This window comes from Pipistrellus kuhlii, unplaced genomic scaffold (genome assembly GCF_014108245.1).
Source record: "Pipistrellus kuhlii isolate mPipKuh1 unplaced genomic scaffold, mPipKuh1.p scaffold_m20_p_7, whole genome shotgun sequence".
NCBI lineage: Eukaryota > Metazoa > Chordata > Mammalia > Chiroptera > Vespertilionidae > Pipistrellus > Pipistrellus kuhlii.
Genome location: NW_023425573.1, coordinates 28,739,228 through 28,752,600, shown reverse-complemented (window position 1 = coordinate 28,752,600; position 13,373 = coordinate 28,739,228). Strand labels below are relative to the sequence as shown.

The window sequence follows — 13,373 nt, the reverse complement described above, 5'->3', positions numbered from 1 at the left end:
CTTTGGCTGCTCACCTACCAGAGGATCTGTTATACTTGGCCAGCAGGACTTGGAGAGTCTGGGACTCCCTTCCATGATAATTAACGTATTATGATGACTTCTCCTGACAGTTGGAAAAATGGTAGAAAAACAGACAGCTTGACATTCCCCTTTCACATTCCTTATTTGAAATTGGCTGGGACCCTGCAGCCAGGAGTCATTATTTTGCTTGGCGGGTCTGAAGTAATTCTCAAAACTTTCACTTGGGTGACTAACAGGGCAGCATGGAGGCAAAGCTTGACTGAGATGAGGCAGGAAGGAGTTTCCTTGGGGCTGACAGGGCCAGGCACACAGTGGGTGGCAGATGAATGTGTGGGTTAAGTCTGGCAAAGTCCGGGCTCTGTCCTGTTTCCCCTAATGGTGTGTGACTTCTTCTGCAGGGCGGCTATGGCCGAAGAGGACCAGCAGGAGCTAAGGTAAGCTGGCTCCTCTTCTCCATCAGCACAATGTAACTCACCATGTGCTCTCATGGACTGTCCTCCTGTTCACCTCCCACCCACGAGCTAAAACCTCCTCTCTCCTTTGCTATCAAAGCCTGCAGCTCAACCAGCAGCTACCACCTTTCTCTAGCCCTTTAAACTTGGCCTCTTCTAATGAACTTGTGACAATGATTGATAGTGGGGGTCAGATTTTGGGTGGGGGGGGGGAATGAAGGGAAAAAGAGAGATGGAGGAGGCAATTCCTAGGCATCTTTTTTACAACATGCCCACTTATCCAGTCATTAGCAAGTCACAACGTCTCTGTGTCTTAGTCTTCTCACCTGTGCTATACAGGATTAGGTTGCAAAGCATCCTTATTTCCCAAAGCCATCTTGCAGAGAAGGTGAGGCGAGAGTGGAAATAGTTGTGACAGTGCAGAGGGGCAGCTGGCACCACATGTTGACTGTTTCAAGCTAGAGTGATGGGGTCAGTGGCTTTGAAGCTGCTTGTAGAGTTGGGATCATGGCCCTGTCCCCTCACCCAGATGTGACTTTGGAACAGAGAGCTGACATTGGTATAAACTATGCTGACCCTACCCTGAATCTTCTCTTTCTTCTTTTAAGGGCAACAAGGGTGGTCCAGGCCAGCCGGGCTCTGCAGGAGAGCAGGGGACCAGAGGTGCACAGGTTGGTACCCATGGACATTGCATACCCTTTGCTATTACCCTTTGCATATATATGTATGTATATATATATATATATATATATATATATATATATATATATATTAATCAAAGGTGACAATTTTGCAAAATTGAACAGAAAATTCATCATTTACAGTGAACAACTCAGCGGGGGGGTGGTTAGTACATTCATAATATTGTACAAGCATCACCTCCATCTAGTTTCAAAGCATTTTCATCACCCCCAAAGGAGACCCTCATGGTACCTGTTACATAGTCACCCATCATCTCCCCTCACCTCCTCATTCCCAGCTCCTTGTGGCCCTCATTTCTTTTCTGTCTCTATGGATTTGCCTATTCTTGACATCTCATGTACATGAATAGGTGGCCTTTTGTGTCCAGCTTTTCTCACTGAGCATAACGTTTTTTAGGTTCCCCATGTTAAAGAATGTCACAGGGCTCCACTCCTTTTCATGCCTGAATAATATTCCATTACATGGATAGACCACAGCTTACTTCTCTGCTCATTGGTTGATGGACATAGGTAGTTTCCACCTTTTAGAAACTGTGAATATTGCTGCCATGAATGTCATGTACACATTTGTGTTTTTAAAAACTAGCTTCCCCGTTCATGCTCTGGGCTGCTGCTGCTTCTCCTACAGTGGAGATACAATGTGATCTCTGGGGGCCTTGTTGGCAGTGGGAGGGAGGCTCTGGGCTCTGGGCTCCGGAGAAAGTACAGAGGTCATTTGAGCTTCCTCCTGGAGTGTCTCCTCAACACAGCACTGACCTTGGCCTTTTCCTCTTTCAGGGTCCAGCTGGTCCCACCGGCCCTCCAGGCCTGATGGGAGAACAGGGCATTCCTGGCCCTCGGGTAAGTGCATCTCAGCCTATCCCTCTGTGAGGCTAAGCGAACTGTACAGGGTCTTAGCAGGCTGAGATTGTAGGGGGAGGGATGTTGCTGAGGACAGATGTTCCTTTTGGCCTGACTCTTTTGTGACACTCAAGGTGAGGAGTTGTGTTCTGGAGACAGGACTGGGTTGACCTCAGTCCTCACAGCTAGTGTATGTGAGGAAGTAAGAACCCTGTTTCCTTGGTGACCCAGAGGCAGCTAGGCCACTCCTTCCCAACACAGGTCAGCTGGGGTCAGCGAGGCAGGATGTGCCTGTCCCTGAGGTCTCAGCATGAGACTGCATAAATGTAACCTAATCCACTGAAATGCTCAGATTATGACAAATGGTTTCATAATCGCCCCTGGAGATTGGCTCTGGAGGTTGGCTATTTTGTGGCTGGTGTTCTCCATCCTCCACTTCAGCCCAGAAGATGTTCCTTAAACCTGCTGTGACTGCAGAATTCAGCATCTCAGCTGTTAGTGACGATGGGCAGACGTGTAGCTACAGCTGAGCTGGGACCAGGTGTCCTACACACCTGCTGTCTCTGGTGTGCGATAGGACACTGGGGGAGCCACCTACCATTTGTTACAGAAAAGAGCAGTGACTGAAACCTGGCAGTGAACCAGCCTGGGCTCCCTTAGGGCACAGATGTGCTTTGCCATGGAAACAGGACCTTGGCGAGAGCTGTTGTGTACTTAGAAAGTCCTCTCCACTTCAAAACCTGACACCTGTTTTGAAAGCTTTTAGTTTTGCCCCATATTTATTTTAGCTCTTATTAATCAAGAACCTAAGACAGAATACGGATGAGGCAAAGCTCGTGCAATAATTACTGATAACCGAGAGCTGGTTTCTGCCATATTTGTGGGGGTCATTCCTGTGCTCACTGGGCTGTGCCACACGCAGGAACACTGATTCCTTCCTTCACTCAACGGATAAGTGTGCGCAGGTCTCCACACCTGTATAAGCAGGTGTCCCTGTGGAGATGTGGACAGGCGGAAGGATAAAAGCCACATGAAATCAGAGTGCTTATCCTCCAGTCAGGGACTCAGGACATGAATGAATGTACGTGGAAAACTGCACCGTGCGGGTGTTTGTGCAAACTGGCCCGAGGCTCACACTAATACTGTGTGTTGCACAAGTCATGTGTGTTTGCAGTTGTGTCTCCAGCACCATGGGTGGCACTAAGTACTAGGGCTCTGACCCCTGGGGCCTGGGGGAGAGGTGGGATTCAGACTCTTAAGCTCGGAAGGCGAATATTTCACTGACACTCTTCTCCCACTGCAGGGGAGCGGAGGGACCGCAGGTGCTCCGGGGGAGCGTGGAAGAACTGGTCCCCTGGGAAGAAAGGTTTGTCTGGACAAAGGCAGAGCAGGTTTCCGGAGGCCAGGCCCAGCCAGCCCCCCAGGCAACCTCTCCCTCATTTGCCAGCCTGTCTACCTGCTTCTTTTACACATCCCTTCGCCTCCCCTCTGGTCTTTCCCACTCAGCCTTCTAGTTGAGAGCCGCTTGGCCAGTGGGGCCCCTGTCCCACCACGAGGGAACATGTGGCTCATGCTCAGTGGGCTGGCTTTCTGGGAGCCGGGACTTGCCAACAGCTGTGGGTGTCTGGTCTGCTCCTGCCGTGAACTGTGGCCACAGTTCAGCATCTCGGGGCCATCAAAAAGGGGTGGGGGGCGGAGAGCACATAGCACAGCACTAGACTTGCTGAACACACTTTGTTTGACTACTAGTGGTCCACATGGCTGCTCTGCTGGGCATGTTGAGCTAATCTAGGAGCCCTGACTATCTGAGTACCTGTTTTTTACAAACTATGAGAAAAACCATAATTTAACATAACCAGTTAAAATGCTGAAAGGGCAGCATTTTCTCAGCAAAAGAAATGTGTTCATGCAAGTCCAGAGCCTTTTTTCTGCCTTTTGTTGGTGTTGGGTTTCCCTGCATCTTCTTTCCTGCCCCACCCCCTCTCTCTCTTTGTCAGCATGTCCCCATGCCATGATCCTGAAAAGACCACACACCTGCCTCCCCGATTCTCCTACAGGAGTCCACACATGAATGTTGCCACTGAAGACATCACTTTTATAAAAATCCAAAAGTTGAGGTTGGCAGTGGCGTCACCTAGAACGCTGGGGCTTGGACTCTCATTTCAAATGGGCCTGGGCCCTCAGGTGTCTCAGCTTTCTCTCTCGTGTGCAGGGCGAGCCCGGAGACCCAGGGCCAAAGGGAGGAATCGGGAACCGGGGTCCCCGAGGGGAGACGGTAAGATCAACATGCGCTGTGCTGCTGTCGCTTTTGGCTGAAACACCCAGGAATTGGGAGGTGGGGCTTGTGCCGGGCTAGCCTTTGCCAGTGCAGATTAGTTTTGCTTTAAACAGAGGTAACTTGGTAGTTGCTTCTCCTGTCATTTGGGATGTGATTGAAAATAGTGAAACCTGTAGCTTATAACCAGCAAATAATTATCAAATAAGGTTTCTTTCATTGGAGGGCGGGGTGATAAAGACATTTCTTCTGACATTTTTGGGGTAAACGTACTGCTCACTAAAGCTTGAACCGCCTTCATCTTCAGGCTTATGGACGCTTTGTGAGCACTTTGGGTTCAAATGGAATTGGGTTTGATAAGGTCTTAAGCCAGCTCGAAACAGTTCCCTTTGAATGAGACATCCCAAGAATAGAAATTGCTACCTTGATAGCTCACTTAAAAATTGTTATTTAAAATGATCCTGTAGGATATATTTTTATGCCAGAAAAATAAATCTGCAGAATGTTGGTAATTTTTCTAAAATAAGCCAGTATACATAGAAGAACTGACCAGGTTGATCTGTTTTATGATCTTAAAGCTTTAAGATATTTTCCTTGTGAATATAACTTCTCTACAGACAACTGAAGTTTTAAAAAAAAAATACATTTCGTTACTCTTAGTTTCAGAAGCAGAGGGGAAAAAGTCAAACTTAAAATCCATTCAAACTATCAAAGAAAATATCTTTCTGATTCTGTTTCTATAAATTTGAAGGCAATGGCTCTTTCACTGTTGATGTCCATTTGAAACTGTAAATTAACTCAGTAGCACGTTCCATTCATGTTTTAGAGATATTGATGCATGTTTCACATGACTTCTTCTGAGTGAAGTAATTGTGTGCAGTTCTAAAAGCCCCTATGAGAAGGTGACAGGGACAGGTGTGAGAGTCCGGGGAGGAGGTGTTTGGAAAGAAGATAGTCTAGTGGGATGATCTATGCAGGGGAAGGATACAGGGCTGGGGGCAGGCAGGGGGAAAGGTCTGAGCACAGACCACTCAGGAGGGTATGGAAGACTGAGTCCCGTGTTTTTTGCTTTGAAGTTGAATCAAAGACTCATAGATGCACAGAGTCAAGGTGACCTTCAAGAGTCCTTTTAACTTTAAGATTCCCAGATTCAATGAGCATTTGACTCCACCTGCAAGCAGTGTCTTTACCAACAGCCATAGTGGATCTTTAAATAGGTGGCCCCACCAGTACCATTTGCCACAGGAATGCTTTATGCCCACCCTCTTATAGACATGGTCTTGTTCACACCTGGAAGATGGTGTAGGAACAGGAACACAGCCTTAAGCTATACCTCAATCTGGGAACATTTCAGGGACTCAAGGACTCTGCTTAGGGCTTTAGACAGAGGTGGGTGTGACGTGCCCAATGTGGTGACCTGCAGAAACGCTGTCTTTCCACAACTAGGGAGATGATGGTCGAGATGGGATTGGCAGTGAAGGGCGCAAAGGCAAAAAGGTATGTACATCTGACATATTGTATTTGTACAGAACCCTTTCTCAAAATTTTATTGTGATATAGTGAATCTTTTCTCTTGATGAGTCTATGGATATATGCATTTTTTTCTGTTCAAGAATAATTTATTTTAGATGAATTTAAATTGAGACCAAATATTAAGTCATTTATTTATCTTTTATAGGGAGAAAGAGGATTTCCTGGATACCCAGGTCCAAAGGTAAATATTCCCCTGGTGATAACATGTTGCCTGCTTTGGGATGAGTCTAGTGTGTCCATGGGCTGCAAATCAGAATATCTTGGTTCTAGTTGTGGGTCAGCCACTTATGGACTGAGTGACCTTGGGAAGGCCCCACTCTCTCTAAGTCCCTCATCTGTCCAATGGAGATGACAGTATACACTTGTCATGGTGCTTCTGAGGGTTAAATGAAAATAAAATATTTTGTAGACCTTAAAGTGATGTATCTTCATGATGTTATTATTATTGTTCAGCAAGCTAAAGCTAAATCTGCAAGACACACATGCACTAGTAACCCAGTGGGAAAGTGAGCAAAGTCAGCCCTTTGGCTGCTCCAGGAAGAGTGGTCCAGATGCCCCAGGAACCCCCGGCTACACCTTCCATTCCAGAGCTAATGTACTGCTTCCTGGCTCTCTTCCCAGGGTATCCCCGGCGACCCAGGAACAGGGGGAGCACCAGGACCCAAAGGCATCAGAGGTCGAAGGGTAAGTTTGCCTGGACCATGGCTGCCACAGAAATGAGAACATGTGGGAGGGTGGTGAAACCCTGATGCCTCCACTACTTCTGTGAAAGTTCTTTTTTGTCACCGGCAACCTGCCCAGTGATAGCATGGGGTGGGGGCAAAGGAATCCTAAGCTGAAGACCCATGTTTTCAGGACCATCTGTGGCTATGGCTGTGTTTTCTCATTTAAGGGGAAACCCTGAGAGCCCCTTCCTCTAACACACATGTGTCAAACACAAGGCCCACGGGCCAAATCTGTCCCGCCAGGCCTTGCAATGTGGCCCGCACTGCGCTGTCATCACTGCACTCCGCTGCGTTCCATCACAATGACAGTTTATGACTGTTCAGTAAACCATTCGGCCCGCGATTTAGGCTGGATTTTAGATTTTGGCACCTTCTCTGATTGAGTTCGACACCCCTACTCTAACACATCTCAAGGGTCGTAAGTCCATGGTCCTTTCCCTGCATGGGACCAGGGGGACTCAGTTGTCAGAACGAGTAATGTCAGAGTTCGTGTGCCCACATTTGGTCTTGCCCACCAGATGGTGAGGCAACAGGATATCATGGGGTGTGTGCTGTGATTATAAAGGTCCCGGGCTCAGAGGCAAGACAGGCTAGCACCCTATGCTCCTGCCTCCTACCACGATAGGACTCCTCTTCCTTAAGCTGTGTTTGGTTCTGCATGCCTCTCTTCAGGAGATGTTTACTCACCCCATTAAAATTGCACTGAGTCTTGAGTGAACCAATTTTGGTCTAGATACAGGTAAATGTTTCTAAAGTTGTTTTTAGCTTAACATATAGTTAAACTCACCATAATTGTCCTATTCATTTGCTTAGTGGACACAGTCAAATTAGATCAGTTACCGCTTAAATGAAGGTGGGGTTTATAAACATTAAATTGGTTGTCTACACCATCAGTGATCTAATTATCAGTTACTGATTTCTTGTGCATTCCTGGACAGTCTCATTCATGGGTCTTAGGTAAGCATCTGCCTTCTCTAACCTCCTAGAGAGCACAGTTGTGGGAGATGCATAACAGTTTTGTGAAAGCCTCTTGTCCTTATATTTGAATCTTGGAGACACAGGAATCCTGAAAATGAGAGCTTTCCTGTGGTGATGGGGGACGTCGGGTTAGATCACCTCAATCCCCCTTTCCAAAGGTGGGAGCTGCGGATGTTCCTTCCTTTGCCACAACTGAACATTGTTTTTTTCTACCCCTTGCAGGGGAATTCAGGACCTCCAGGGGCAGTGGGACAGAAGGGAGACCCTGGCTATCCGGGACCATCAGTAAGTACCTGCTGGTTCCCATCAAGTAGCCTGTGGGGTGGGTGCTTTGTGTGAGGTCCCTGAAAACTTTCTACTATCTCCTTCTCACAAAGACAATGTCTGCATCTTTGCTGTTATTATTGTTTCTTTTTAATCACTTTGCTTCTGATATCACAATGAAGAAAAGAGCTCTTGAGCAGTGGCACTCTGCAGTCCAGGGCATACTGCTGTTTGCCTCTATGATTCCCGGGTGTAGTTTCCTTGTCTGAGGCTTGTGTAGGGAACAAAAGAAAGAGAACACATCATATTAGCTCTTGATTGCACCTTGTGGGAGGACTATAATTATGTCAGACCTTGGTTTAGGGAATGCTTCCTTTGTAAAACCCCCAATCAAGCTACTGATTCATGGTCAGAACCCATTTATCACCTGGCCACCAGGAGCCAGGAGGTGTCTCTCTGTCTGTGGGTCCTCCATAAAATCTCTTCATTACCAATCTCCTTGTTTCCTTACTTGAATTCTCCCTCTCCTGTCTCCTTACATTGATATTGATAAAGTTCAAAGAAGATTGAACCAATAACTCAGGAATGGGAAGTCGTCCTAGAAAAGTCGACCTCGGAGAAGAAGGTTGAGTTGGGTGTTCAGTGAGTAAAGCATTCAATGGGAGATCAATATGCCAGTTACTGTGGGGACGAGCCAGTAGGAACAGCCTCATTGAGAGATGCCCAAGTGGCCCATGAGGCGACTCCTTGGGCATCAGGGGAACACATGCTGGGATGTGATGACGAGGGCAGCAGAAAGTCCCTTCCTGAGTGAAATCAGTGGATGCTTTAGACATGGAGTGATGGGCAGGCAGGAGACTCCCCGCTGTCCTCCCAGGGACAGGGTGGACTGGGCTAGCAGGTGGAAGGAAGCCCTTCTCTCAGAGAGATGGTGTTGGAATCAAGCTCAAATGTTTTGTTTATGTGAATTTGTGGAGCTACTCTCTTCACTGGGGGAACACTCTTTGTCCTCCCAGTCTTCTCCCCTTTGCCCTTTGAGCTGTCAAGTCTAGTGTACAGGGGAGTCTGAGAATAAGCCATACCGGCTCAGGACCCACCTCTGTTTTCTCTGTTTTTGTGAACCGAAGATTGTTCCCTGTGTCCTACATCCCCCAATCAGCTTCTCCTTCCTTGTTTTTCAGGGTCACAAAGGCAACAGAGGCGACTCGATCGATGTAAGTTGTGTGCATGCAGCACAAGTCATTGTTTGTGAGTCTTTTGTCTGCTGTCCTTACACCTTCTTTTCTCCCTTTTAGCAATGTGCCCTTGTCCAGAGCATCAAAGATAAATGTCGTAAGTACATGGCGTCCTACTGTCAGGGGTACATTTTTATTTTGATATTTGAAGTTCTCACATGGTGAAGTGACTTTTCCTCTCTCTGTTTCCCTTGTAGCTTGCTGCTATGGTAAGTTCATTTTGGTGGTGTGACTTCCTTCGAGGAAAGAAGACCCCCTCTTCCAGTAAGTAAAGTTTGCTTTTGAAACCCTCCCCCTTCCCAGGGCCCCTGGAGTGCCCCGTGTTCCCCACGGAACTGGCCTTTGCTTTGGACACCTCTGAGGGGGTCAACCAAGATGCCTTTAGCCGAATGAGGGACGTGCTCTTGAAAATCGTGGGCGACTTGACCATTGCTGAGAGCAACTGCCCGAGGGGGGCCCGCGTGGCGGTGGTCACCTATAACAACGAGGTGACCACGGAGATCCGGTTTGCCGACTCCAAGAAGAAGTCCGTCCTCCTGGACAGGATCAAGAACCTTCAGGTGGCTCTGACATCCAAGCAGCAGAGCCTGGAGACTGCCATGTCCTTCGTGGCCAGAAACACGTTCAAGAGAGTGAGGAATGGATTTCTGATGAGGAAAGTGGCCATTTTTTTCAGCAATAAGCCTACGAGGGCATCCCCACAGCTCAGGGAGGCTGTGCTGAAGCTGTCGGATGCCGGAATCACGCCCTTGTTCCTCACCAGCCAGGAGGACCGGCAGCTGGTCAATGCTCTGCAGGTCTGTTCCCGGGTGCTCTGTGATACCTCCTGCTGTCCTTCTTGGGTTCTGGAAAGGTTCTCACACATTCCTCTGCTCATCATGGAGTATCCATGACCCAGAGTTTCTAGAAGGTCCTGGAGGATGCTGGTGTGCTGAGAACTTTTCTAGTAGGGTTTCTAGGACAGCCTCTGGCTCAGGCACCAGACCCTAGGCTCCCTCCTCACTTGTTGAAGGGGAATCTCCCAGGGTAACCCTAGAGGCCTTCCATCTCCTCGTGAGGTTCCCAGACATTTGTGAGTCCAGCTCTCCAGGGTGTACCACTGTTCAAACCTTTATTCACCCAAGAGTCAGCTGTGACACAGAAAAGGGCACCCTTGTCATTTGCTTGAATAACTTGTTTGTTATACTTAATCAATGATTATTTTCTCATTGTAAATTCTGGGCTTCCTGTTCAAGGGGGTGGATGGTGGGCACAAAGGGAGAGCTGGACCAGGAGTGAGGAGGCCCTGGCTCTGTTATTAGTCTACCCAGCATCTGGCTTTAGGTCTCTTAAAGTAACGTGGTCACGTCATTTCACCTCTCTGTAGCTTAGATTTCTTACCTGTAGAAGATGAGGCAGGGTTGAGATGGGCTCCAACATTTGTCCTTCCAAGCTGGACATTCTATGGTTTTCCCATTGCCTGTGTCAGCGAGAGGCAGCTGGGTCATTGCCACCATTTCTCAGGGTTTATTCTCCAAACCGCAGGCCAGTTAGGGCTCAGAGCACCCGGCATGGGATCCTGCATGGGCCACCAGATGTGCGCTTTTGTAAGGGGTATGCTGTGTGGGCCGAGGAACCCAGAACCACACATGTGTCTAACAACATAGTTCAGCAAGTTTGAAAATGAATTAGTCATTCATTGATTGAACTTAATTATTCACTAAATAAACAGTTAGTGATGGTGTGCTGTGGTGGGCAGGAATTGTAAAATCTTCTGGAAATGATTTAATCACTGCTTTGTCATTAAATCCCTTTCGAGACCTGGGAGAGAGATGAAGGAATGGAGCTAGTGTTTCCCAGTTGTTATTATTGTAGAAAATGATGATATTATTTAAGCCCCAATATTTGATAAAGGCTAGACTAGGCGTTTTACATACATTACCGATCTTAATCCCTCAAATAATTCTGTTGAGAATTTACTATCATCCCATTTTACAGCCAAGGAAACTGAACCTGAGAGAGCTTAAATAATCAGGTCTGACAAAAAGTGCTGGAGTGGGATTCAAACTCCAGCTCATTTCAACAGAAGAAAACCTGTGTTTTTCTATTAAACTCAGTGCCTCTTCTAATCTCCCCTCTAACACAGTGAGAAGATACTGATTCTCTGGGAAGTTTGTTTTATTGATGTGACTCTAATTTATTGTTCAGCTATATTTTGTAAGTAGTTACTGATTTTGAACATTCCTACTGAGTGTTTCCTTTTATTTTGACCAGATCAATAACACAGCTGTGGGACATGCACTGGTCCTGCCTGCCAGGAGGGACCTCACAGACTTCCTGAAGAAAGTCTTGACTTGTCACGTTTGCTTGGGTAAGATGCTTCTCCAACGGGCACATCTGTCCAGTTGCAACTGCAGACCATACAGTCCATGGAGGGACATTTGAGTAAATACCTGTTATCTGGGTAAAGGGCTTGAGTTAAGTGAAGATTCATGGAGCCTGTTATTTATCATATAGACACTACATGGTAGTTTACATGTTTAAAGTAGAACCTCAAAATAGAGCTTCACTTAGATGGAAAATGATTCATTTTATAAGTAATGAAGGAGAACCTGGGTTCTACTTCAATTTTGACCTTGGAGCCTAGTTTTTAATTATCTGGCTTTGGACTTTCTAGAGTACATTTCTTCAAACAGTGGCAAAAAAGTAAGGTTCTTTTCCTTCCCTCCCCTCCCTACCCTTTTCCTCCTCTTCCTTCCCCTCTCCTCTCTTTTTCCTTCTTTCTTTTTCCCCTTCCTTCGTCCCTCCCTCCCTCCCTCCCTCCCTCCCTCCCTCCCTCCCTCCCTCCTTCCTTCCTTCCTTCCTTCCTTCCTTCCTTCCTTCCTTCCTTCCTTCCTTCCTTCCTTCCTTCCTTCCTTCCTTCCTTTTTAACGTCAATGCCACAGAATACCAACAGAATTTAACTTGTTTTATTTAGTAAGCATCCTATGATGAAAATGGGAATCTGGCCACAGCAATATTGACAAGATATAAATAGGTTTCTATGTTTTGTGATAGTTTCAGCTGGCCGGGCTCCCAGCAGATTGATTAGTTATATCTAGCTGTGAAGTCACACTATAAATGGCTACCATGCTTCTTTCTAGACATCTGCAACATCGACCCATCCTGTGGATTCGGCAGCTGGAGGCCTTCCTTCAGGGACCGGCGAGCAGCGGGCAGCGATGTGGACATCGACATGGCTTTCATCTTAGACAGCTCTGAGTCCACCACCCTGTTCCAATTCAATGAGATGAAGAAGTATATAGGGTATCTGGTCAGACAGCTGGACCTGAGCCCCGACCCCAAGGCTTCCCAGCACTTTGCACGAGTGGCCGTGGTGCAGCATGCACCCTATGAGTCCATGGGCAATGCCAGTGTGCCACCTGTAAAGGTGGAATTCTCCCTGACTGACTATGGCTCCAAGGAGAAGCTAGTGGATGCCCTGGACAACAGGATGGTACAGCTGCAGGGGTCCAGGTCCTTGGGCCGTGCCATTGACTACACCATAGATCATGTCTTTGAAAATGCGCCCAACCCACGGGACCAGAAAATTGTGGTTCTGATGCTGACGGGGGAGGTACAGAAGCAACAGCTGGAGGAGGCCCAGAGAGCCATCCTGCAGGCCAAGTGCAAAGGCTACTTCTTTGTGATTCTGGGCATTGGCAGGAAGGTCAACGTCAAGGAGGTATTCAGCTTCGCCAGCGAGCCAAGTGATGTATTCTTCAAGTTCGTGGATAAGTCCACTGAGCTCAACGAGGAACCTCTCATGCGCTTTGGGAGGCTGTTGCCATCTTTTGTCAACAGTAAGTCCTGAGTCAGCATGTTGGCTGGGCTTTCTGCCAGCCCACACCCTTGGGCAATAGGGGCGAGGGGCACAGGCATGGGAAAGACAACTAGTGTAATGTTGTTTATTTTTTCATTCATTCAATAGGTAAATATCAACACCCACAAGTCCCAGGCACACTTTAAGTTGCCAGGATTGGCAGTGAACACACAGACAGAAATCTTGTCCTTATTCATTTGTTTATTTAACCAAGTTCCATTGGGCACCTCCCAGCCATAGACAGTGTCCCTGAGAGTTTACAGTCTAGATGGCAAATGGATCAAGTGCATATTTGTTATGCATGATGTAATATCCTGGCATGTCACAGAGAAGTATATCCTGATGGAGCTCATAGAAGCTTCTAGAAGAAGTTGCCACCAACCCCACCCTTGGAAACTTCTGTGTCTTTGCTGATGTGGTTCTCCCAGAGTGTCCTCCACCTCTGCTTCAGCAACAAATCCACATTCATCTTCAAAATTCACCTCCAATTGCCCCTACTCACCATGGA

General features: G+C 47.3%; 1 protein-coding gene across 7 annotated transcripts in view; it reads left to right on the top strand.

Moving 5' to 3' along the window:
- The window catches only part of COL6A3 (collagen type VI alpha 3 chain), a 72,495-nt gene that overhangs the window by 45,508 nt on the left and 13,614 nt on the right, over positions 1-13,373 (top strand). For all 7 annotated transcript variants that reach the window (XM_045575831.1, XM_036421270.2, XM_036421274.2 and 4 more), the window contains 15 exons: positions 420-455; positions 1,082-1,144; positions 1,952-2,014; positions 3,318-3,380; positions 4,227-4,289; positions 5,736-5,786; positions 5,968-6,003; positions 6,444-6,506; positions 7,748-7,810; positions 8,971-9,003; positions 9,085-9,121; positions 9,222-9,233; positions 9,328-9,821; positions 11,278-11,374; positions 12,147-12,845. In XM_045575831.1, the coding sequence (XP_045431787.1) occupies positions 420-455; positions 1,082-1,144; positions 1,952-2,014; positions 3,318-3,380; positions 4,227-4,289; positions 5,736-5,786; positions 5,968-6,003; positions 6,444-6,506; positions 7,748-7,810; positions 8,971-9,003; positions 9,085-9,121; positions 9,222-9,233; positions 9,328-9,821; positions 11,278-11,374; positions 12,147-12,845 (1,873 nt within the window). The remainder of the gene's footprint in view (positions 1-419; positions 456-1,081; positions 1,145-1,951; positions 2,015-3,317; positions 3,381-4,226; positions 4,290-5,735; positions 5,787-5,967; positions 6,004-6,443; positions 6,507-7,747; positions 7,811-8,970; positions 9,004-9,084; positions 9,122-9,221; positions 9,234-9,327; positions 9,822-11,277; positions 11,375-12,146; positions 12,846-13,373) is intronic.